This window comes from Talaromyces atroroseus, assembly GCF_001907595.1.
Source record: "Talaromyces atroroseus strain IBT 11181 chromosome Unknown scaffold_10, whole genome shotgun sequence".
In the NCBI taxonomy this organism is placed as follows: domain Eukaryota; kingdom Fungi; phylum Ascomycota; class Eurotiomycetes; order Eurotiales; family Trichocomaceae; genus Talaromyces; species Talaromyces atroroseus.
The window spans coordinates 707,089-730,781 of NW_017971442.1; the positions used below are offsets into that span (position 1 = coordinate 707,089).

The following is a 23,693-nucleotide window of genomic DNA, read 5'->3' on the forward strand; positions in this document are numbered from 1 at the left end:
GTGTTGGGGGGAACAAACTTCAAGGTTGGCGGCAAGCGTAATCTGATTCTGGAGGAGCAACGATCGGGCCAATCAGAAGCTCTCTGCAGGTAATCAAGCATGAGGTGAGATCACATGATACATATCCGACGCCAAGACACGTCATCTTTTATCAGACTTGGCTTGGTTATAAAACGAAGTTGTAAGATATCTCTAGTAGTTCTCATTGTATGACCATATTTTAATATTTATCCATGGTGAGCAAAACTCGATACACGGTAAATGAGTTCTTTTATACTCACGGTTTTCTCGTATACGTAAGAGCAGATGGAAAGTGTCCATGGATAGATATATTTATACATTTAGCTTCCAGTAAATATTTGGACTTTTTTGGGTCTTTTGAAAACTGACTGGATTAAGACTAGATTAGGGACAAATATTTGACGCGAGAAAGATAACGATTTATGCCGAGTAGAGATTTCAATTTTTCACGTCATACCTATCACCAGTCCCCCAATCCGCTCCTCATCTTCTCACTCTAGCGTCCTCGATTCCTGCGTCTAAGGATAAGGCTGGTTCCACTGAAAAGACACTAAGAACGTAGCCGTGAAACTCAGCCATAGCCAATCGCTTTTATCAAAGGTTCTGCGATGATGGCAGCAACGCAGGCTAAACTATTTCTAAGAAGATTCGTGACGGCAGCCCTAGCACTGGACTTCCGGGGGGTGAACTCGGTTAGCATAGTTCTTCATCATCTACTCGGCCAGCCTGGCGTGCCTGGCGTTTCATGACATAATCGGTCCAGGAGCCTTCCAGAATAGAGCCCAAGAGATACCCTAATGCGCTAGGAACATACGTGAGGCCAACTAGTATGGTGGCCAATTGTATGGCGGAGAGGAGAATGCCTGCGGTACAGAAAAATGAGCAAATAGTATACAGTGAATGTAATGCTCGAGTAATAGACCGTGATCAAAATCGGAATGAATCGTAAGGGATTAACTGACATTATTGGCATAACGGAGAACTCGAGAAATTTCCTTGCGGTACTTTCTGTTGCTTTTGTAGATGTCCTCCGCTTTTCCAAGACAAGGTATGTCTCCGGCAAAGAGCACCACACCATCAGCAGAGGTATGAAAAAGCCGTATATGACAAGGAACCACTGCACTCCTCCAGTCCCATCTTGTGGCTAAAGCACCGCTAATAATTGGGGCAAGCAGAGGGCTAAGTAGAACATGCCTATGGCTTTCCCTCGGTGCTCTGGGGCCTAAATTGCAATCGAACCTGTACTGGCGGACTGCAGTAATGCATATGCAGCGCTAGCGAGCAGACGCATGACAATGAACATGGCAATGTTGACGCTGAAGGCAGAAATAATGTTGAAGATGCCGAAGATGCCAAAGGATAGGATGTACGTAATGCGACGAACCTAGTTTTCGGAAATATGTGACTACTAAAGTGTTGATATGGCAAAGTCAAACGTCAAGAAAGCAACGGAAAGGTTGAATACCGTTAGAGATGCGTATAGGGCGCGCGAATTACTAGCAAGGATCGCTGCAAGGTTGCGATTAGACTCTCTGATTTCTCGCCTTTGGAGCAAAGTCATGTACACTTAAGATACTACTTAGGAGAGCAGCGAGAGCCACCACAGGCACAATGCACGTCAACATCCATTTAGTGAAAACATGAAAGTCCCTCGTACTTGCTGGTGCCGATACTACTACCAAAAATGAATGGAATTACGCTTCGTTCGAGCTCGGTTGTTCGAGCCTGCTGCTTCAACCTTCATAGATGACCCAGCAATAGGACAAGAAACCCTTTTCTTGATTCAAAATTTCGCAGCAGAGCTTCCTGGCTCTCCGTTCTCAGGGTCAGACATGGTTGACGGTCTTTACAACTGCCTTGAGTATGTTTCCTTTAGACGATGGCGGTCAATTTGTTCCTACTGATCTTTTGTACCTAATTAGCAAGATTTATTTACCTTTTCCTCGTCTGTCAGAGCTAAAGATATGCACTTAGGTTGCTTACATTCATTATGGCCCAATTGTGCCATAAGATTTGTCAAATTCCTTCTGACTACTACTGTAAGTTGAAACAGAAAGAGGCCTTCAAGGCGCACCGTAAGAACCTCAGAATGTACACGGTTCAATGTCAACAATAAGAACTCGCCATAAGAAGCTTTATAGACTTATTTTCTTTTGTTACATACTAATACGTCGTGAATGGACCGCCCCGGGGGAGTAGATTTGTAACAATAATTTCCTTCTATTGGTCCATTTACCGCGGACCTATCCATGGATTGGAGGCTAATCTAAACTTGGCTAGATCATCCGCCCTGCTACTTTATTTTGCTCCACTGGGCCCGCATGCCTCTGTAAGGCTTCGTAAGGCAACAAAATCACATGATATATCCGACCGTTCCTTTCAGATTCGATCCTGTCTAATTGATCAACTATTCAAACGCAACTTATCCCACTTTTCTAAGAACCCACTCAACTCTGACTCGCCCCCCTCATTACTCTGCCCACCAGAGACGAGATTGGGATACATACTATTGAGCTGAGTTCGGCTTTTTTTTTTCCAGTCCTTTTCCCCAAAATCAACAAAAAGCACTCGAGCTTCCTCCGGTAAGCATACGTGCATTTTTGCCGCATTTAGTTGGATCATACGCAAAATTCCTTTGCTCAGCATCCAGCGGTGGGCGCAGGCGCGTGTGACAACAGCCAACTCAGTGAATGCCTTTCTGTTGCTATCATCGTCGAGAGCATCTAGTAATGTAAACATGCTTGTGCTGAGCCAGTGGATCATGGTAGGTGACATGCGCTGGATGCCCCATTTTTTGCGATGCAAATTGGTCAATTTGAGAACTTCATGCGCTGCCGAGATTCGTATGTTTTTAACTTTTATTGGATCTGAGTTGGCATCATGAAAACTGAGAAAACCGAACATTTGCATAATGATGCTGTGATACTGCATACTGAGTTCCATGTTAGTAGCATAAATAACAGCAGGGGCCCGCTACACACTTACTGCAGGTAGAGTACATGAGGTACAGAGGCAGAGTCAGTCTTGATGCATTCTGGTAGGTTCGATTCCCACGTCCGAAGCTCCTTGTGGCAATTCTCCAGGACTGAAGAAACGTCTGATTCTGGCTGTAAACCATTGCCCATCCACTTACCAATTTTACCAAGGATAATCGTCAAGTCAGACCACCCATGGGAGATACAAGATAAATGTGCCGGCACTGGCTCTGCTTGCCGTGGATACGGCGACCAAGTATCCCAGCTCGCACCATGGCTGAGTTTTGGTGGAGGATACTTTGGCAAATCCTTGGGTTCATATCGCTGTAGAGAGACCGAGAAAGTCCTGAACAGGGGTTAGTGCTGACTACTTCCTCGTATGTTCTTTGTTCCGTACGTGATTATGCTAAACATGCCCCAGAGAGCGTAACTGATTGGGTCCTCGGCATTACGAATACCCCCTTGGGCTAATTGCTTCTCAAACTCTTCAGTGGCGCGTCTAGCCAATCCTAGATACATCCAGCCTGTCCGATCCTTTCCAACCATAGCCATCCTAGGGGAGAATGAAAATCAGACAAATACAGACGATCAAGAAAGAAGTATTCTCACACGACGCTTAGTGCCGCCAACCCCTGAATTGTAGGAAGATTTGCAATATCGTCTATTTTAACAAGCAAAGTTTTTGCTTCTTTAATGAACTTGTCGCCCCGAGACGCCATATCATCTGCACTGGCAGATACTTCAATGTAGTCACTCAGAGCCTAGATAGGTATGTCAGCTAGGTGGTCAAAATATAGTCTGGTACAATTCTTACACTCGCTTCGGCAAGGATGGCGTTAACCAAAAAGGGAGAACAGTAATTGCAGTCTAGCTGAGCAGCCTGCATGTCTTTAATGAATGACTCTCGATGCACATAGTTTTCAAATGGATTGCTCCATGTGAACCACAAAGAGACCAGGTGGGAAACCAGGTCGTCATCATCAGTCACGGTGGTCCAAGGCTTAGCTGGGACTTTGAAGATGGGGATGTCCGACAATCTTTGTATATCCATGATACTGCCCATGTCGCGCGCCCGAACATTTCTTCTTGATTCTTGAATCTCATTTTGCAGCCTTTCCAGCTCTGGTGTTTTCTCTATATTTGCGTCTCTCACTTGTGCATCTATATATGCCCGAATATCGCTAAGCGAAGCATGGCCCCTGATTAGAGTCAGCAGCTGTTCAACATAGGTGTTCTTGCCGTCACGCATGGTAGCAACGAGGTCGATAAGAAGTTCTCGGTCCTTTTCCAGATCATCTAATGTCCGTTTGACAGCTATCTTGCGACGACCGTCTCGTGTCTGGTCAACCACGCAAACTGTGCCATGAGAAACACAATAGTCACAGGGGGGACCACCGCGGCACTAATGCTCGGAAGAGTCAGGTCTCAACTTAGATCTCTTCAAGCAAAACGAACAAAGGACTACCTTCACTTTTCGAGTTTTGCAAACATCGCAAGCCGTCGAACTCTTTGTGGATTTCCGAGAACTCCCCTGACTGAACGCAGGGTCGCGGGATCCCTGTGACGCCGGAGCCAGATCCTGTTCAGGCATTGTTTCTATTAATCTACTTTTAAAAAAATAATATAATAAAGAAATAGATTCGATTTCAGTAGCAACAGGTGAAAGAGCGCAGAACGTTGTTACGGGAAGATAGGCCGGCATTTTTAGTCTGCCCTTCGATTAGTTGATCTACTATAACAAAAGGGGTCCAACCAGCCAAGGCGATACACGTAGCTCGCAGGATTGAAGCCATGCCTATGTCGGATATCACTTCCACCAATCGCTGACGCAGTCGGACATGCACCGGCGTGATTTACTTACCTTCATTCGATGCGTTAGCTAACATACAATCCGCGATGCAAAGTGGGAATATAATATGAATAGTCACGCACGCCAGTTTAATCCGAGCCATACTCTTATCCACCTGTCTATTTCATTCGACTACCTCTGCTTACAGAGCCTTGTGTCCTTCTGCTAGCTGATGGTAGGTCCACTTTAGATTCTACACCGGAAGACTGTTCTCTGGTATGTTCAGCAATTCGCCATCAACATTGCACGGATGCAACGTAGTGGGATAATGCTTTCCGTCGTGTTCTCCCTATCATCGTCTGATGAAGATTCCAGTATGTGGTAGAGCAGACCCTAGCATACCTTATTTGTTCACACGCTTCGCAGACGGGTCGATTTCGAGCCTGGTACATTCTCCTACTCATTCTGATTATTGCGAAGGACGATTGTCAATACCTTGGGCAGTAGAAATAAGGTCTCAAGCAAGGAAGTTGACAAAACAGACACGACGAACATAACCGGTTGGAAGAATCGAAAGATAGGCCGCTGCCTAGGTATAGCAAAATCGAGACCACGTCAGAAAGCGGGCAAGTTATATTTGGCGCCATGTTTGGTCATGTTCCCCAGCTTTCATCACTAGAGTTATATGAGGAGGTAGAAGGAGGAGCAAGTCGCGTCGCGAACCGCGAGAAGTTGCGGCGTACGCGAGACTAGTCCAAAAAAGGAAACGCTAACGGGATCGGGAAATGCAAATGCATGGCCAGGCAACAAAGGAAAGGAGGCTCTTTCTGCTCAACGACAAACCGCGATTTGTTTATGAAAACAGAGAGATGTAATGAGTAGCAGGCGATATGGCTGAAAACTATCCCCCTGCAGACGATGAAACTTATCAGGAAGAGGATGAGGAGGTCGATGAAACGGTACGTACAAGATGCCGTGAGTTAGTCAACTGCTGACCAGGCCCGCAAAGAGCTATAAATCCGTCAAAGATGCCGTGCTTTTCGCCATCGATATCAGCGACTCTATGCTGGTGGCACGGCCGTCAGAGTCAGGCAAAGGAGAGCCACAATCACCAGCAAAAGCCGCCATCAAATGCGCCTATCATCTGATGCAACAGCGTATCATCTCCAACCCAAAGGATATGATGGGTGTGCTGTTTTTTGGAACAGAAGCCTCGAAGTTCTACGACGAAGATGAGAACAGTCGGGGCGGGCTTTCCTATCCCCATTGCTACCTGTTTACAGATCTCGACGTCCCTGATGCAAACGACGTGAAAAGTTTACGTGCCTTGGCCGAAGACGATGACGCGGCGGATCAAGTTCTAGTACCCTCAAAGGAGCGGGTCTCGATGTCTAATGTGCTCTTCTGTGCAAATCAAATATTCACATCTAAAGCTTCGAACTTTCTCTCCCGACGGCTCTTCATAGTCACGGACCGTGATAATCCTCATGCTGACGACCGTACAATGCGTTCCGCAGCCACAGTGCGCGCGAAGGACTTGTATGACTTGGGGGTGGTTATAGAACTGTTTCCTATCTCCAAGCCAGACCACGAATTTGATAGATCCAAATTTTATGACGTATGTATAGGTGTACCCCCAGGAATGGCGTTTCACAGCAACTGACTATTGTATAAGGACATCATTTACAAAACCGCCCCCGGTGACCCAGATGCTTCTGCTTTCACTGCAGCCGGAACCCAGGTTCCTAATGCAGGTGGTGACGGTATCTCGTTGCTTGATTCCCTGTTGTCATCCATCAACTCTCGACTAGTTCCACGTCGAGCTCTTTTCAAAGTTCCTCTGGAATTCAGCCCTGATTTTAAGATATCTGTTACTGGATATCTGATCTTCAAACGACAAGAGCCATCCAGAAGCTGTTACGTGTGGCTTGGTGGTGAAAAGCCAGAACTAGCAAAAGGTACAACCACCCAGATTGCGGACGACACTGCGAGAACTATAGAGAAATCGGAAATACGAAAAGCGTACAAGTTTGGTGGCGAGCAAGTTTCATTCACCCCGGAAGAGCAGGCAAAACTGCGAAACTTTGGCGATCCTGTTATCAGGATCATAGGCTTCAAACCAATATCATCACTTCCAATCTGGGCTTCTACCAAACATCCGACGTTCATATACCCTTCTGACGAGGACTACGTCGGTTCCACTCGAGTATTCTCTGCCCTTCATCAGAAGTTAGTGCATGACCAGAAAATAGGCATTGTTTGGTTTATACCACGGCGGAATGCAACGCCTGTCTTGGCTGCCATGCTCCCTAGCGAAGAGAAGCTAGATGACAATGGCTTCCAATTTATTCCATCGGGAATGTGGATTCTGCCCTTGCCTTTTGCAGACGATATCCGACAGAATCCAGAAACAACGCTGATGGTAGCGCCAGAACCGTTGATTGATCATATGCGGACTGTAATTCAGCAGCTTCAGCTGCCCAAAGCCCAATATGACCCTCGGAAATACCCGAATCCTTCGTTGCAATGGCACTATCGCATTCTGCAAGCGCTCGCGCTAGACGAAGAATTGCCGGAACAATGCGAAGACAAAACGATTCCCAGATACAGACAGATTGACAAACGCGCAGGAGATTATGTTCTTCAATGGGGCGACGTTCTGGAGGAGGAGTATCAAAAAATGTTCTCCGGTCAGCCCAAAACCTCAACGTTGGCCAAGAGAGGGAAGGCATCCATCGAATCGGCCCAGGAAGGAAAGCCCGCTAAAAAGGTGAAAACCGAGAGTGGTAATGCACAAAACGCCTCGGACGAGGTTTCAAGTCACTATCACAGCGGTACCCTGTCCAAACTGACAATTCCAGCGCTCAAGGAGTTTTTAAATTCCAAGCAGCTTTCTGTCGCAGGGAAAAAGGCGGATTTGATTGAAAGGGTGGAAGAGTTCTATGACAAGAAAGGCTGAACAGAAATGCATGTTGGCCATGCTTTATTGCCTTATTAATGGAATGATTTTTTTTTGGCAATGAAATCATACTTCTCGAAACGTCATCTTCAATATCATCTAAATGCGCTGCTGCATAATGGTTTGCGAGGATTACACATGGGTAGTGCAAATATATTATATACAGTACCCTCGCGAGTGTTAACACCCCTTTCTCACCGCCAAATTTTCTGCCGGTTAAAAACAACACTAGTAAATAAAAGCGCGTAATATCGCGTCGCATATAAATTATTATGGCAACCTATATTCAATTATTCAATATAAATGATGGCTCCTCGTACTCCTCGCAAAGAATTAGACCCTTGTATAAGGGCCCAGATATGTGAACTTCATTCAACAGTACGCTGGGGCTATAAAAACATTCATAAAAAGTATCCTCAGATCTCTATATCAACTATCCGCTATACAATCAAAAAGGAACAAGAACGTGTCAATCAACGCTCATTACCTCGATCTGGAGGTCCTCAAAAGTTATCGTCTAAGCAAAAGGAGAATCTAGTTCATCTTGCAACTCAAAATCCTCATATTAAAGTACGAGAGCTTCAAGAATCTATAGATATAAGATATTCAAAAGACACTATCCGCCAGATATTCCGCAACCTTCATATAAAGAAATGGCTACAGCGAAAACGGCCTGAAATTCTTCCTAAGAATGCAGAAAAGAGGCTTCTTTGGGCACAAAGGTATACTCATTATACAGCTGAAGATTAGCAAAGAGTAATATGGAGTGACGAATTCACAGTTGAACGAGGCAAAGGTGGTAGATTGATTTGGACGTGGAATAGCCCTAGTAAGCAACTAATTGAGCATGACATGCTTAAGATACACACTAAGGAAAGCGTTAAAAAGATGTTTTGGGGTGCATTTCGATATAATCAACATACAAGGTTAATCCCATTAACGCCGGATGGTTCTTCTCAAGGAGGAGGTATTACTACAACAGTTATAAGGCAAACTTATATGAACCAACTTCCGGAACTACTTCAAGTTAAAGATATCTTTATACACGATAATGCGCCAGTACATGCAGCTTCTATTATCAGAAATCTGCTGCAAGAGATGCAGATTGAAGTAGTGATGTGGCCTTCATACTCGCCGGATTTGAATCCTATTGAGAATCTATAGGCAATTATAAAGGCAATTATCCACAAGGATCATCCTGAGCTGGAAAATGCACCTGATAATGATACAACTTTATGTTTATTGATACAGGCTGCTATTAACGCGTGGGATTCAATAAATAAACGTGTTCTTAAGAATCTAAGCGACTCTATGCCTCATAGAGTGCAGGCCGTATTGGCCGCAGATGGGTGGTATACTAGTTATTAGGGCTTTTTGGAGGTTTTTGTGTATATTAATTAGGAAGGCGGTCTAAAAGCGGGTATTAGTAATCAACAAAGGGGTGTTAACACTCTTGCACCCCCACTGTACATATAAGTGAGTGCCTAGGGATGTTAGGTATCTTCACGCTAAGACGCGACTGTAGTAGCCTCTGCATCCTCCTCGCCATCCACTTCCTCCCCATTCTCAATGGCCTGTTCTCGCCTCCTTTTAGCTCTCTCGCGTTTCTTTTCTAGAAGGTGGTTTAATTTCTTTGCCACATTGAAAACACCCCCAGTTCCTGCGCCACAAGCAGCACATGAAGGATTCTTGCGATATCGCTGAAGAGCGCAGCTCTCGCAAAAATAGTGGCCGCACTTGGTGACGATGGGGTTCTTATATGGCTTTTCGCAGATAATGCAAGCAAAAGGAATGTTCTCAAGCATCTTATCATCCTCATCCTCCTCATCATTGGCCTGATTCCCTCGTTTCGACTGAGACGCTACGGTGCGCCCCGCGAGCTTCTTTCCCTTTGTATCAATTTCCCAATCCCGATCAAGCTCCCAGCCATGCCGGTAGTTCTCGCGAAGATGCGCGAACTTGCACGAGTCTCCGAAACCGCAAAATCCCGTTTTTTTGTAATCAGTACATACGTCCGGCGCCATATCTGTAAAGGTGACTGTGCGAATATTTGTTGCCGCTTTCATCGGACCAAACTGCTTCGATGTCGAATTGGGATTCTTTTGAACAAAAGACTGGTAGGTTGTCGCGCCCTTGTACGTCCCATCTAATGACGGAGCCCCGGGTTTAGCTCGTGTATTTCCAAGTAGGTTTTTAGCGCTCAATTCGCCATTCTCTTGTTCGTCGTACCAATTGGTTTGTTTGGTAGCATCGTTTGACGTGATTAAAGGAGCAGCGGCAGCATACTCTGGAGCGTCATCGAGTTTGGAATGGGTCTTGTTCGAGGCTGACGATGCCGTTACGACTGCGTTTTTCCGACGTCTCTTGATTCGCCGGCCTTCGTCATCATCCGAGGAAGTGAAGTCAGAATCGGAATCAGATGCTGGCGGCGGAGTCGGCACTCTTTTGCGAGAGCTTGATTTTGCCTTGGCTGAGCGTTTTTTGAAGGTTACTTGTGGAATATCGGCCTGCGCGGTTGGCGCCACTTCTGCGGTTTCGTCAGCCATTCCTTGGCCAATGTCTATGTCAAAACACAGAGAAAAGGCAAGGCGTGGTGTGGTTCTGTGCGTAAGGAATTGATACAACCGCGCCAAGGGCCCCTCCAGGAACTATTAGAATGCGTGACTTAACTAAATCGATAGTTGCAAGTTGTATGCAAGTGGCGACGGTTGAGATTGGTAAATGCTGTTTGAAAATGGGTTAGCGCCGCATCGCAGAACATTTGTAAGCCGTATCTATCACGTGACCAGGGCCTCGGTGGCGTTACTCCCAATCCAGCAAAGCGCGTTTGGCCATGCCTAATCCGGTTAAGCTTTGTTTATCTAGATCCCGTCCCGTGTATGACGCCGTACGTGCGTCGTAAAGAAGCTAACCCCGTATTACTTATTATTCATTTGCTGCAGTTTCCAAACATGAACTCAACTACGATGAGCGGAACGATGCATGCGATGGCGGTAAGCACAACAATTAGCATCACTTAAAAACCACATCTTCTTCGGATGACTCGATGTCGAGAGCAGACTGCATAGAGAGATGGGTAACCGACTTTAAAAATATAACATGAGACTGGTCATAATCTATGCTGGACTCCACCAACTAAACGTGCGCTTAGTATAGTCACGTCACGTAATTAGAGGAATCCCACCTAGAAAATCCTGTCCGTACGATGTATTTACCCGTCTCAAATACACGCTCTTGACCCCTGCACGGGACTGCTGGCTTCATCTCCTTCTTGCGCAGACTCCGACCCAGTCGTAGTCAGTCCTCCTGTGCTGTCTGTCCTACGAACCACGTCCCACGGAGCATGGAGGACTAGTTAGCAATTCAGTTAGCTGCTGTCCATCCCTTCCAGTTCCCTTCGTTTCTCTCCTTCCTTCTTTTCCTTTCCTTTCTTTCTCTGTGTGTGTCTCCCCGCCCAACGAAGTCGAGAGTGTTCGCGTTCGACTTCGTTGCAAGCATATCCTTTCCATTTGTCTTTCCTTTCCCTTCTTTTTGCCTTTTCTTTTTTCTTTTTTCACTGTCATCGACACCATACTATCCGGCTTCTCGACTGGGTGCTGCTAGTTCTCCAGAGCAATTCGTTGTTCCCTCGTGTTGTGCCTGCAGCCAGACCGCGCCAGTTGCCGCACCCACCGGCGGCCACAGAATCAGCCACCCACAACGCGTACCATACTTGCCCTTGTGGGAGTCAGTCAACAAACCGTCATCACGACCTGACTGTCGCTGGTCAGAAGTCCGATACCGCTAGAATATATCTATCTATACCCTCAACTCACTCGCTTTCCAAGACTAGGTGAATGTGTTTCGGGAGTCTTCTCACTTGACGCCAAGACAACAGTCGCTTGGGCACGAAATTACTCAGCCAGGAACCCCCCCCTTCGATTTGTGCTTCACTTGTCGGATTATGCGCGCAAACTAATTTCCCCGATATCAACACTGGGTAGATAGGAATTCTATCGATCACTCAATCTTTGTTATTGTCAGCCAAATTATTCTTTTCGGCGACATAATTCCGCAATCAAACTTGCTTCCAGCTCCAGCGATTGAATTGCGCTGGCAACTGGAAGCGAGTCTAGTGGTGCACATCTCATGGAGGATCCCTTTGTTTCTAGCCCTAACGGGCTTACAGGCCCTCGGGAGCCACACCGATATTCTGCTTTCGATACTCAGCTCTTTAGCCTGAATGCATCATCGCCATCTCAAGCTAAGCGGGCGCTCGAGGCGCATCTAGCGGAAACCGAACGGAGGCTACAAGAGGCGTCAAAACTGGGCACGGCGCTCGTCAATCAACAGAAGGAACTTACCGACAAACTCCATGAACTCGAACAGCAGAGAGACGAGGGCGAAATCGGCCCGGAACTTCGACAGAAGCTAATTGAGTTGGAAAAGGAGTACAATGAAATCGGCCGGGATAGTGCGCGTGCCTTCTTGGCGCCAAAGCGAGCAGTCAGTGGCGGAGAGAGCACGCCTGGCATTGACTTACGCGTATGTATCATACGTCAAGCTTTCCAATCATCACATATATATTGACTTCCTGCATCTAGTCACCCGCAGCGTCTTCCGTGTTCACGAGCCAAGCAACTGCGTCGCCGTCCAAAGTTAGCGTTCCTTCGCGAAAACAACGAAATCAACCGTCGAGCCGTGTCCATGATATCGAGTTTGCTACTGAGATTTCAACTTCACTTCTGGCTCAGGTCCGTCAATTACAAACAATGTTGGCTGAACGAGAGGAAGCATTGAAGAACGTGACCCTTGAGAATTCAAAACTTGAGCTCGAGGCCGAAGGATTTACGCAAAGGATTCGTGATCTTGATGAAAGCGAGCAACGTTATAAAGACGAAAACTGGAGTTTGGAGACGCAGATGCATGAGCTCATGGCTGCCTTCAAAGAATCCCAAGAACGTGAGACGAAACTCAACAGTGCTCTGAGTTCTTTAACCGCTGAGAAAACCGGAATTGAGCGTGAAGCGGAAGAATTGAAGCAGAGCAATGGGAAGCTTCTGGAAGATCAGGCTTCCGCCCAGAAAGCACATGACTCGGAGGCGAACATGTTAAGGAGAAATTTGAACAGCGGGGATGCGGAGCGAGTTACACTTCAAGCGAAGGTTGAGGAACTAACATCCCAGAACCAGGAACTCGCTAGGGCCGTGGCATCTATGCGCAATCGTCGGATTGATGTCGAAACACCCCGTCCTCGTTTACATGACGCTGAGGATACCATGCCAGAACAGGACTCTCCCGAAAGCTCACCTCCACCGTCGCCCAACAAACATACTCCAAGACACGGCCTCCTGGAAACAGAAACTCTGCGAAGCTCTTTGGGTCATGCTCATCGTATGATTCAGAACCTCAAAAGCAACATTCACCGAGAGAAAACTGAAAAGATTGAGCTCAAGCGAATGTTGCAAGAAGCCCGGGACGAACTTGAGACACGGCGACGTGACACTGCGGCACCAGGAAGTGGAGCCAAACGGCAAAAAATCAAGTCTGAGGCATTCAAAAAGCCACTTTCTCGCTCTGATTTACTTGGTCCTAGCAGGAGAGGGCGTACTGAAATTACCTTGGAAGACACAGATTGGGAGGATCATATAAGTGAAGCAAGTCCTACTCGTACAGTACGGTCTAAGGGCTCCCACCAAGGGCGCTCCCCAAGGCACCGACCTGACCTGAGTGATGTGTATCAGACTGCTGCTGAAACTGACGATGCTTTCGAGACGGCGAACGAACGAGAGACCGCTACTGAAAGCGAAGCTTTCCAGACTGGGGCTGAGAGCTTAGCTGATGATAGTGATGGTGATCTTACTGAGACTGAAGATAGAGGAACCCTCCGTCAAGCAGCCCCGCGTGCTAGGAAAGTTCCTTCTCAACTTTTCACGGCGCAGGCCGGCGATAGGACATCCTACTTGAGCACAGCGTCTACTTCAGATGACGAGATTCAGGAAGTCCACACACCACTACCCTCTCAACGCAACCGTATCAGAGTCAGTCGCGGCGGTTTCAGACGAATTCGACCGTCTGGGGAGGCTCCAATGGCATCTTCCCATGAATCATCTAGCGCTCAGCATTCGCCAGTCGGTTCTTTCCAGCATGAAAATGCGGCGCCCATGGGTCAGAGCCTCTTTGCGGAACTAGAAGAACTGGGTAGTCCTGGTAGTGATGGTGATTTCGGTACTCCCATCCGCACCACACACATGCCCTCTCAACCGTCAACTCCACTCCAAAACTCGGTCACGTTGATCAGACAAGCCTCTCAGGAATCATTGCCTACTAAGCCTGCAATGATCGATTCTTTTACCATGACGGACCCATGGGAACCTGAGGTGGTTTCTGAAACAGCTCTTGAGCAGGTTCCTGAGACGGAGACATTCTCGCCAACACTGGTAGATTCAGCAACTCAATACACACCTACGAAGCGTAACACGGAATTGAATGGCGAACACTCAGATGCTTTCCCAACGCCACCGAAGACAATTTGGGACGAACCCAAACTAGTTGAGAACAAAGATCATGCTGTACGGGAACTGCTACCTTCTCCTCTGTATCACTTCGAATTTTCAAGCATCACAGCCGAAGAGACGGCACCGGTCGCTCCCTCGATGCCTGAATTGACGCTATCAACGATATTTAATGAAACCACTGAGCCTGTAGCAGCGAAGTTACTGGAGCCCAAGCAGGAACTCGTTGCAGAGGACGTCGCCAAGCCTCAGCTAATGATGTCACCTGTATTTAGTGAGAAGACTGAACCCGTCGCCTTCAAATTACTGCCTCCTGAACCAGCCACTGCCATTCACGAGCCTGAGCCAGAAGTCCCTGTTATTGTGCCACAGCTGTCTCTATCCTCGATTTACGCCATACAAACTGAGCCCGTGGCAGTGCCAGAGAAGGTACAACCTGCAATTGCACCCTTGTCATTTGCTTCAATTCAATCAGCAGAGACTGTACCCGTAGAGCCAGAACTCGCACCCGCTGTACTTACAACAGCTTTCACTCCCGAGAATGCACCGGAACAGCCAACCTCAGCTATACGACACAATGAGCCCAATATGCTCATTGGCAAGAAATCGTCTGCCATCTTTGTTTCTGAAGATGCAACAAGCCAGGCTTTTGGTGGAGTGGATGCCGAGAATCAAACAAAGGATCGAAGCATGCCTTTGAATGACATATCCGGGAATAGTACTTTCCGTGAAAGCATGACAAACATTGTACAGCACTCTGACCAGGCTGCTCAGACGATACTATCATCCAAGCAGATTGATCAATTGCTTTTGGACCGTATGGCTTCTCGCCCATTTACGCCATCGGAGCCGAGATCTGTCTCCGATTTGGATTCCGTAGTAAATTCACCTGGTGCAACTCCGAAGGCTAAGATTCCAATTGTCGAAGCGGGGACAGTACCAACTCTCCAGTCAACTCCTAAGCGACCCAGCAGCTCTACAAGCGCGAGTAGGGTCTCTTCCTCAAGCGTTCACCCGCCTCTACCAGCAGATCACAAACAAGTGATCGCAGCGGCACAAAATGCTCAGACTACAGCCGGCACCATGGGGCCTCCTCTCGCTCCGGCGTCAGCGTATAAAACGAATATTCGCCCAAAGACTCCTAATGAGAGCGTTGCCCAGACCGCCTCAGTCAGGGCTAGATCGCGACGTGAGAGCCAGGCCTCCACTCGGAGATCGTCTTTGTCTTCATTTGTCTCTGAACTTGATGTGCGATTTAACATGCACACAGATGAGTTACCTCACGGCGTACATCCTGGAACGGATCCTCGCATGATCCAAGCCATCACTCAGACAATGATCGGAGAGTACCTGTGGAAATATACTCGTAAGGCTGTGTCGGGTGAGTTATCTAGCTCCCGTCATCGCCGCTACTTCTGGGTCCACCCTTATACTCGGACACTATACTGGAGCGACCAAGATCCTTCCCACGGTAGCAAACATGAAAGCAAGGCGAAGAGTGTTGCTATTGAAGCTGTTCGTGTGGTTACAGACGATAATCCTTATCCCCCTGGGCTACATCGCAAGAGTCTGGAGGTTCTCACCCCTGGCCGTCGAATCCGCTTCACTGCGGCTACAAGTCAGAGACATGAAACCTGGCACAATGCTCTGTCATATCTCTTACTTCGGACCGAGGACGAGAAGCATGCAGGACAAGAAATAACTGCGGATGATGTGGATGAGTTCAATCCCGGAGTTCGAAGCGCATCGCGACAAACAGGACCAAGGATGTCGGTATCATCTTACCAAAGTGTGAGGACGAACACGTCAAAGCCGCGTGCGGCATCGGCTTTATCAGTTCGCCCAGCAGTTACTCCTGGGCGTGTGTCACCTGCGCCTAGCTATCCGCAGAACTCCACGTATCGTCAAGACCAATATCGACAAAGTACATCTTCTCGTATAAGCAGCGTGTTTAACGCCACTATTCGAGGATCTTTCGCGAGCCGTAGAGGCAGGCACACGCCAGTCCAGGCCGATAGCATCTACCATGATCATAGTGCCGACCACGATAGTGCGGAGGACCTCCGGCAGGTTATTGAGCGTCAAGAGCGTGAATCAGATCGGTTGGAGAACGTTCGTGCATGTTGTGACGGTTAGTTTTCAACTTACTTTTTTTTTTTACCTAGGTTCTATTTTATACTGACGTCTTCTAGGCAAGCACGATGTCGGGTCCCTCTCTAGAACGAGTCGTTATAGTCCTGGACTGAAGCGATTGTCTAATTCGTATAGTCCCCATTATCACAATCACAGTCACAATCACAATTAGCCATACCGCACACTCTATGCCAAGTTCTCTATCCTGCTAGGATACCTCACGTCTTCTCATCAAAGGCAATGAGATTCAGGTCGCCTGGTTTTTCTGCTATATATTGTGGTCAACGAGTTTCTTTTGTGTGAGCATTTGGGCCCCAGAGTGCATTATTACTTGGGTCTTGCTTCATTTCTGAATTCGGTCGGAGTTGAATCGATGTTAGCGTTTCAAATATGCGCATGGTATTTTACAAACTTTCTCTCTTTTGTTCATCTCATACTGCTCCTATTAATATATTTCTTTTCTGTCGTTCCGGGGTTCATTGGGCCATTTCATTGAAATTAATACCCCGACGCCTCCTCTTCCCATTCATACTGAACCAACAGTTAATTCTTGTTTCTTCTACTGCTGAGAGTCCATTTTGTTTATTTCGAGACTTTCCGCTTGTCAGAACGGCCGTCGCTCACTATACTTGTATTTACTAGTCTGATCCTCTCTCTCTCTCCTTTTTGTTTTCACTACTGTCGGTTGGCTTAGGAACAGAAGTATACTAAATTCATCATATCTATGAATAGCTTGTCCCACGCTTTTATTGAGTTTTCAGTCATAAATATATCAAGTACTTCTGAAGTTTTTGCAGGGTTATCAATAATCAAGACTAGTGCAAGCCCTAACCAGGCGCTAAACTTGAACCGGATGGCGCTTGCTACTTTTGGTTAAGCGCGTATCTCTCATCCCATTATGGCACAGTCATACTCTATCAACATTGCAAAGCCAATTAATTCCACTAACGACAATGGCCATAACATCAATTTCTCTCTTTTCTCTATGACATAGGAGGTGCTCCTGTTTGTTACTACCCGGGGAACACTCTACTACCTCGTACTTTACACCTCAAATGCGTTATCCCGTACCTGAGGCCATATTGATAAGCAAACTGAGCACTTTCTTCACAACTTGACCAAGAAGCTACGAGCTGGCAGGGTTTTGTATGTCTTGACCATATCCGTCACGTGTCTAGCTGAACAAGGAGACTATTTAACCGGGGCGAACCGCACAAATCCTCGTCTGTTCTCTCCGAGTTCTTTCTATAAACATACACCAGTCAGATATCAGTGTTTGAAGCCAAAACGTCTCAACGCCAAACCCGTACCAGTACGCATCAGCAACATGGAGAACTCGGACACACCGCCGACGTTTCTTGAGTTCCTCTCGGGCTTGATAGACCCCGCTGTCCTGATGTGCTGGTCTTTGAAATGTAAAACACACCCGTCTATTTGAGAGATTACGCTTGTACTTCTTTCCACCTAGCCGACTTCATTCCTGTCACATACACACACACACTACTTGTATGTTTGTATATGTATGAGGCTCACCAATTGCTGCAGACTATATGATTGTTTTATTTGAGACAATCTTCATCCGTGGCCAGATCCTCGCTCCCATTCTCCAGTCTCGCCAGGTTCGAGATGAAGCCTTTAGCCGCTTCTGGATCAATTTCTCCGCTCCACGCGTCACCGTCGACGAACATGGCGTACCCGACACAAGCAACCTTTCTGGCTCAGGAGCTCTTATCCCACCTCTTCTCCAGAAAATTCGAGGAGTTGTACTAGACGTCGGTCCGGGCACAGGCACACAAATGCCCTATTTCATCCAACCAGCGAAAGAGAATGTCTCAGCCATCTACGGCGCAGAACCCTGTGTTGGTCTGCATGCGGAACTGCGTGAGCGAGCGGCCCTTTGCGGCCTTGAAGCAAAATATCATATCTTATCTTGCAGCGCTGACAAAAAGGAACTTATCGATGCGCTTCGTCGTGACGGTGTGCAAGTAAATAATGCTGCCACCAACGCCAACAAAGAAAAGGAAAAAGGTATCTTTGATACGATGATATGCATTCGAGTTCTCTGCTCTGTGCCCAATCCCGCAGAGACTATTTCTGACCTATACTCGCTCCTCCGACCTGGTGGGCAAATGATCATTGTGGAACATGTGGTTAATCCGTTCACGTTGTTTGGGAGCAAGAAAGGCGGAAGTCTCATGGCGAGGTGTCTCCAGACGGTGTATAGCTTGCTGGGATGGAGTTTTTTGATAGGTGACTGTTGCCTGGATCGTGATACGGAGACTTATCTGCGTAATGCGGCGGAGCGAGATGGCGGGTGGGAGTCGTTCGACTTGGAGCATAGGTTTGCTTGGACTACTCTTCCCTATATCTCAGGCGTTCTCGTGAAGAGGCAGTAGACTCTACAGTTTGATGTTAGATCGGGTGTGCTTGCCCAGAAATTATCTCGTACTGTTCATTGTTTGATCTGATTGAAAATTTGTTTTGTGTTCAAATGTTGGGTATCATATGTTTATCCTTATATTCATACAAGTGCTTGGTTCCTGTCATGCCTGCCTCAAGCCTGTCCATTCATGTTTTTAAATCAGAATTGAATGTGTTTGGAAAGTTCTACGTAGGTATCGGGCGACCTGGTGGCCACCAGTCAAAGAAATCGAATGCCTCCGCGGTCCATGGGCCGGTGTCATTATCAGTAGTATTTCTGTATCGTTCCTCTCTCGGAGGGCCGTGGGTAGCCAGCGGTCGAGAAAGGCCGTTGTTTCCATTTTCTTGGTTGCGCAAAGCGTTTGTGTCAGAATAGGACTTGCGGAATAGCTTGCGCTCATTACTTTTCATGGCAGTCATCGAAGCCGCCGCTGCTGGCGGTCCACGCACGTTGCTCTGAGTAGTTGTATCGATAGGCAAGGATCCAGTAACCATGCGAGACATATCCGAGTGACTGCGTATTACTGGCGCTGATGCACGACCCACGGTAGGCATGCCATCAGGGTCATCGGGTTCTTGCATTTCTGTTAATGATGAAGGCAGCGGATTGAACTGATTTCCCAATTCTACGCCGGCGGATGAAGCAAGAGAACCAAACACTGCCGCGTGGGTCGGAATTCGGTTTAGCAGTCTATTTTGCGTGTTTTGCGAGGTTGATAATTTCGGTGATTGATAGGATCGTCTAGCGGAATCTGAGTCTTCGGTATTCAACTCCTCGAGCACGGCAAGGGTTGAGGCCGAAAGAGAAAAGTCAAAATCGGTATCACGTAACGACTCAACATCGGCCGTCTGACTGCGATCTCTCCGTCAATGTGGATCATTTCATTCTCGAGAGGTTTACTGACTTGGACTTCGTTTGCGCCTCTCCTGAATCGAGAGCACGTGAGGTTTTAGGAGGGAGAAGCGCCCTGTACATGAGCTTTTGGCGCGGTTTTTCATTACGCATGCGCAGAGGATTAAGGGGCAGCTGTGCGCCATTGTTTGTTGATTTGGACTGCTCTGATTGTTTCTCGAATGGAGACTGCACGCTTGAGAGAGATTTTGCCACGGACCTGGGGATACGAACTCTCGTCTGTTCCGAAGGTGATTCTTGGGGGCTTTTCGGTGAGACATTAGAGCGCTTCGTTGACTGCGCTATTTCTCTTCTAACACCAGAGACAGGAACAGGTCTCGGAGATACTTTGGGAAGGCTTGGACCGTCCAAGTCAATCACTTCTGTTCTCTTCCGCAGTGGTTCATTTGTACTCTTACGCTGTAAGATTTCCGTTGCGGGTGCTGGCTTTTGTCGTTTTGCGGGCCGCTCATCCTCGTCTTGTTTTCCTTGAACATGCCTCTGTGTTGGTCGATGGCATTGTTCGTATGGAGATTGCGGAGCGACAGACCGACCAATAGGTCCCTTTTGGATGCCCAGGAGATCGTTGAGTGATTTGGGTGGCCTTGCCAGAGGGGTCTGCCGTGGATAAGAACAAACTCCTGACGGGGGCGCTGGTGTTTTGTGCTGTTGTGGAGACTCCTGGCTGGCTTTACGCCTGTCAAATAGTGCCGATATATCCGTCTGAGTTGTTTCCATGCACTCGCTAACCTGTATTAGGACGCCCTTGTCGAGTTCCAGCTCGTCGCCGTCCTGGATATCATGACTCTCCCGCCAATGGTGATCGCCTATAAAATTGCCCGCATCGTCGTACACCATTGCGCGTTTGTTGAAGGTATGGAACTTGAGGTATCCATCTTGCCAGCGCTTGGCCTTGCGTCTGATATCGTGGGTATACAGGCATCGGAACTTGATGACGGGAGCGGTGTTCTGGCTTGCAGGCACCGCGCGAGCCAACGACGAGGGCGGTAGAGACATGTCAGCCCGCTAGGCTACATCATAGTACGGATGCTAAATGTCGGAAACTGTTTCACTGTTTCAGCGATGCGGTGCTGCGATGGCGAGGTGGCTGTTGGGTTGGAGCGAGCGGTTGACGGAAGGAAGACGCGTTTGTTGTTGCCATTGGCGGTTGGTTTGCTTAGTTGGCTTGCTTGCCTGAGGCTAGGCTGGGCCTACTCTTTCAACTCGGTAAGTACTTCCTACATGTACGCTCAAGCAATGCTCAGGCTTATGAATCCCCCCAACAGCGACACGCGGCCACGCCACACTAGAGAAATCCATACAGGTCAGTCTAGGCCAGGCCCCGGCATAAGTCGTTTTTATGCACGTAAAGACTGCACTGAGACGTTGACGGATCGAGGAGCTAACCGATTATCGTCGTACTGCGCAATTAGCGTACTTAGTTCCGATAAGAGTCTCTATAATGCTGGCAATATTTGCTAAATAGTAAAAGCCCTCCCTGGTCTGCAAGGCTGTGCTTGTTTTTGTGTTGTGCTTCCCAGCGTCCTGTCCTGAGGCATCTCTCACCCAGACCCCGCCGAGCCGCAGCTTCCCAGGCATCTCAACTCTCCAACTCTCCAACTCTCCAACCTCCTCCTCCTCCTGCGAGACCCTGAACGAGACCGGTCTCTCATTCGTCGCCTCACATACGTAATTATGAACTTGCTGGCTCGGTGAATGTTCCACCTACGCTCTGTTGACACTTGAAACACACGTGGGTCTGGGTCTTAGGCCCCTCGCTGGAGCTTCACAGCCACGCGCAAACATCCCTGGTATGTACTATGACGAGCTCTCTCCCAGTAGATTCTCAACGGAATAATTAAGGACATCCTGCTGACTTTTCAGACTTCCCTTGAGCATACGCACCCCAGCCGGCGTCTGCCCGACTTGCGCCAACCTGGCATCGTCTGCAGTTCTGCCGTCTCCCGTGCTCATCATATTTGATCTTCACACCCCGCAGGAATGCATTTCTTCTGCGTGTCCGTATAATTTCAACTCCCAGTGTGGCCAGTCATCACTCGCTGTCTCGTGCGTAACGCTTTTATCATCGAAGTACTAGCAGAACGAACACACCAAAAACGAGAAAGGGATATATATAAAGATCATTCACCTATCAGATCATACCTGCTCTAGAAACATTAGGCTCCCTTGCAAACATGCAGTCCATGCACAGACAGTTCGGAAAGTTGATGAAACGGTCGGCGGATGATAGTCAAATATCAATGCTTCTGAAGGATTTTGACAATGCAGATAAGCTCTTGACAAAAGTATGAAACCATTGCGGCTTGCCTTGCGCATTCCACTACAATCGAAGGCCCATGCATATTATGGGTAACTATGATATGGATGAGAAGTATGTTATGCTAACAATCCTGCTCCTGCAAAGGTTGTAGAGTCTACAAAAGCTTGGCGTGATGCATGGACTTCGATTCTGACGTACCAAGGCCGTCTTGTCCACGAATTCGATACCCTCTATGCGCCGATTGTCGGTTCTTCAGAAACTTCCAATGCCCGACCCAGCGTTGAAACACCAACGGAAACCCTGACTAGAACGACCCGTCTCAACGAAGAATATGAATCACTGCGGGCAGACTTGTTGGTCGATATCAATTCTGTCGACACTCGCATGATTGGCCCAATGCAGCAGGCGAAAGAGTCACTGGGTCCAATGAAAAAGGCGATCAAGAAGCGAGAAGATAAAAAGGTTGGATGCCCGTAATGTCGGTAGTTATGACAGGTTATTAATCGTTCTTGGGTTTTTCTAGTTGGACTTTGAACACTTTCAAAGCCGAGTCGACAATTCATTGAAAAAGACCAAACGATCTGATCGTGACAATGCCGTGTTGGCCAAAGCAGAGGCAGAACTGGCCAAGGCCAAGGAGGTAGGTCTGTTCTTTAAGATATAGAAGACGACCTTTTTCTGACTTGTTTTCAGGACTATAACGCAGCGGACGACAACTTACGAGAATATCTGCCACAGCTTATCTCCGCTATATTCTCTCTCTTGCCGTGTCTCCTAGCATCGCAGATTGAAATCCAAAATACTTTGCTCGGTCATTACTATACTGCTCTTCACACCTATGCGCAGCAAATGAACTTCCCATCCCCGCCACCTCCAATGGAACAGGTAATCCAGGATTGGCAGACCGACTTCCTTCCTATCCAGCAAGAAGTGGAGAATTTTGCAACTATTGCAAATGGCAAAGCCGTCCGTGGCGATGATGATCGTCGCAATAGGAGTTGGTCACGACGACCGAGCAGTAACCGTCAGCTATCGGCCACTTCACCCAGTCGCAATCCACCTCCTCCAAAACTGGGAACGAAGCCTCGAATTGGAAGCCAAGTTTCAACGTCTTCCTCTGCGAATTCGAACCACCTCGCCGTAAAGATACCATCACCAACACCAAGTACACCTGACTACGCCTCTGAAGGCTACATGGCATCATCTCAAGGATCAAACGGTACTCGAGGAGACTATTTTAGTCGAGAAAGACAACCATCATCGACTTCAACAACACCCGGCTCTAGTTTCGGGACAATAGGAAAGAAGAAACCGCCGCCTCCTCCACCTCGCCTAAACTCGGGAGTTCAATCCACATTCGTAACGGCTTTGTACGACTTTGGAGGCCAAGGAGCAGGGGACTTGGTGTTTAGAGAAGGCGATCGAATCCGTGTGATCAAGAAAACTGACAGTACCGATGACTGGTGGGAAGGCGAGTTGCGCGGTGTCAAAGGCAGTTTTCCCGCAAACTATTGCCAATGATTCGAGGAAGGAAAAAATGTATAGGAAAATGAATGATTTTCAAAGTAAAGAGGAAAAAAAGAAGAAGAGTAAACGGGAAAGGAAATTGCATATTGTAAGGGATGAAGCTGAAAATGGCATGGGAAAGAAGTTACAGGAAATACGTTTTTATATATAGTGAATAGCATGCTATAAAACAAATAATCAGGACACAATCTTCACTTAAAA

The 23,693-nt window shown here is 47.6% G+C and overlaps 7 protein-coding genes across 7 annotated transcripts, besides 1 other annotated feature; 4 read left to right on the forward strand and 3 right to left on the reverse strand.

Moving 5' to 3' along the window:
- Nucleotides 1-2,374: 2,374 nt before the first annotated feature.
- On the reverse strand, nt 2,375-4,587 carry UA08_07042 (hypothetical protein; the record flags this gene model as incomplete). Its single annotated transcript, XM_020261939.1, has 8 exons — nt 2,375-2,416; nt 2,614-2,953; nt 3,007-3,124; nt 3,155-3,342; nt 3,394-3,549; nt 3,606-3,757; nt 3,811-4,398; nt 4,462-4,587. 8 exons carry the CDS (start codon nt 4,585-4,587, stop codon nt 2,375-2,377), a joined length of 1,710 nt encoding a protein of 569 aa, XP_020117549.1.
- Nucleotides 4,588-5,675: 1,088 nt separating this feature from the next.
- On the forward strand, nt 5,676-7,744 carry UA08_07043 (ATP-dependent DNA helicase II subunit 1; the record flags this gene model as incomplete). Its single annotated transcript, XM_020261940.1, has 3 exons — nt 5,676-5,744; nt 5,795-6,403; nt 6,461-7,744. The coding sequence occupies 3 exons, from the start codon at nt 5,676-5,678 to the stop codon at nt 7,742-7,744; spliced, it is 1,962 nt and encodes a 653-aa protein (XP_020117546.1).
- A 651-nt stretch (nt 7,745-8,395) lies between these two features.
- Nucleotides 8,396-9,159: a repeat region (Identified by RepeatMasker using a combination of RepBase library and repeat library created with RepeatScout).
- Nucleotides 9,160-9,252: 93 nt separating this feature from the next.
- UA08_07044 (Pre-mRNA-splicing factor cwc24) lies at nt 9,253-10,290 on the reverse strand (the record flags this gene model as incomplete). The annotated part of the gene is made up of 1 exon (XM_020261941.1): nt 9,253-10,290. One exon carries the CDS (start codon nt 10,288-10,290, stop codon nt 9,253-9,255), a length of 1,038 nt encoding a protein of 345 aa, XP_020117547.1.
- A 1,582-nt stretch (nt 10,291-11,872) lies between these two features.
- On the forward strand, nt 11,873-16,543 carry UA08_07045 (Anucleate primary sterigmata protein A; the record flags this gene model as incomplete). The annotated part of the gene is made up of 3 exons (XM_020261942.1): nt 11,873-12,268; nt 12,328-16,369; nt 16,431-16,543. 3 exons carry the CDS (start codon nt 11,873-11,875, stop codon nt 16,541-16,543), a joined length of 4,551 nt encoding a protein of 1,516 aa, XP_020117544.1.
- Nucleotides 16,544-17,698: 1,155 nt separating this feature from the next.
- On the forward strand, nt 17,699-18,767 carry UA08_07046 (hypothetical protein; the record flags this gene model as incomplete). The annotated part of the gene is made up of 3 exons (XM_020261943.1): nt 17,699-17,786; nt 17,840-17,877; nt 17,940-18,767. The coding sequence occupies 3 exons, from the start codon at nt 17,699-17,701 to the stop codon at nt 18,765-18,767; spliced, it is 954 nt and encodes a 317-aa protein (XP_020117545.1).
- Nucleotides 18,768-18,978: 211 nt separating this feature from the next.
- Nucleotides 18,979-20,701, reverse strand: UA08_07047 (hypothetical protein; the record flags this gene model as incomplete). The annotated part of the gene is made up of 2 exons (XM_020261944.1): nt 18,979-19,645; nt 19,698-20,701. 2 exons carry the CDS (start codon nt 20,699-20,701, stop codon nt 18,979-18,981), a joined length of 1,671 nt encoding a protein of 556 aa, XP_020117542.1.
- A 1,178-nt stretch (nt 20,702-21,879) lies between these two features.
- Nucleotides 21,880-23,486, forward strand: UA08_07048 (hypothetical protein; the record flags this gene model as incomplete). Its single annotated transcript, XM_020261945.1, has 4 exons — nt 21,880-21,990; nt 22,110-22,427; nt 22,489-22,605; nt 22,659-23,486. 4 exons carry the CDS (start codon nt 21,880-21,882, stop codon nt 23,484-23,486), a joined length of 1,374 nt encoding a protein of 457 aa, XP_020117543.1.
- Between the last annotated feature and the right edge of the window lie 207 nt (nt 23,487-23,693).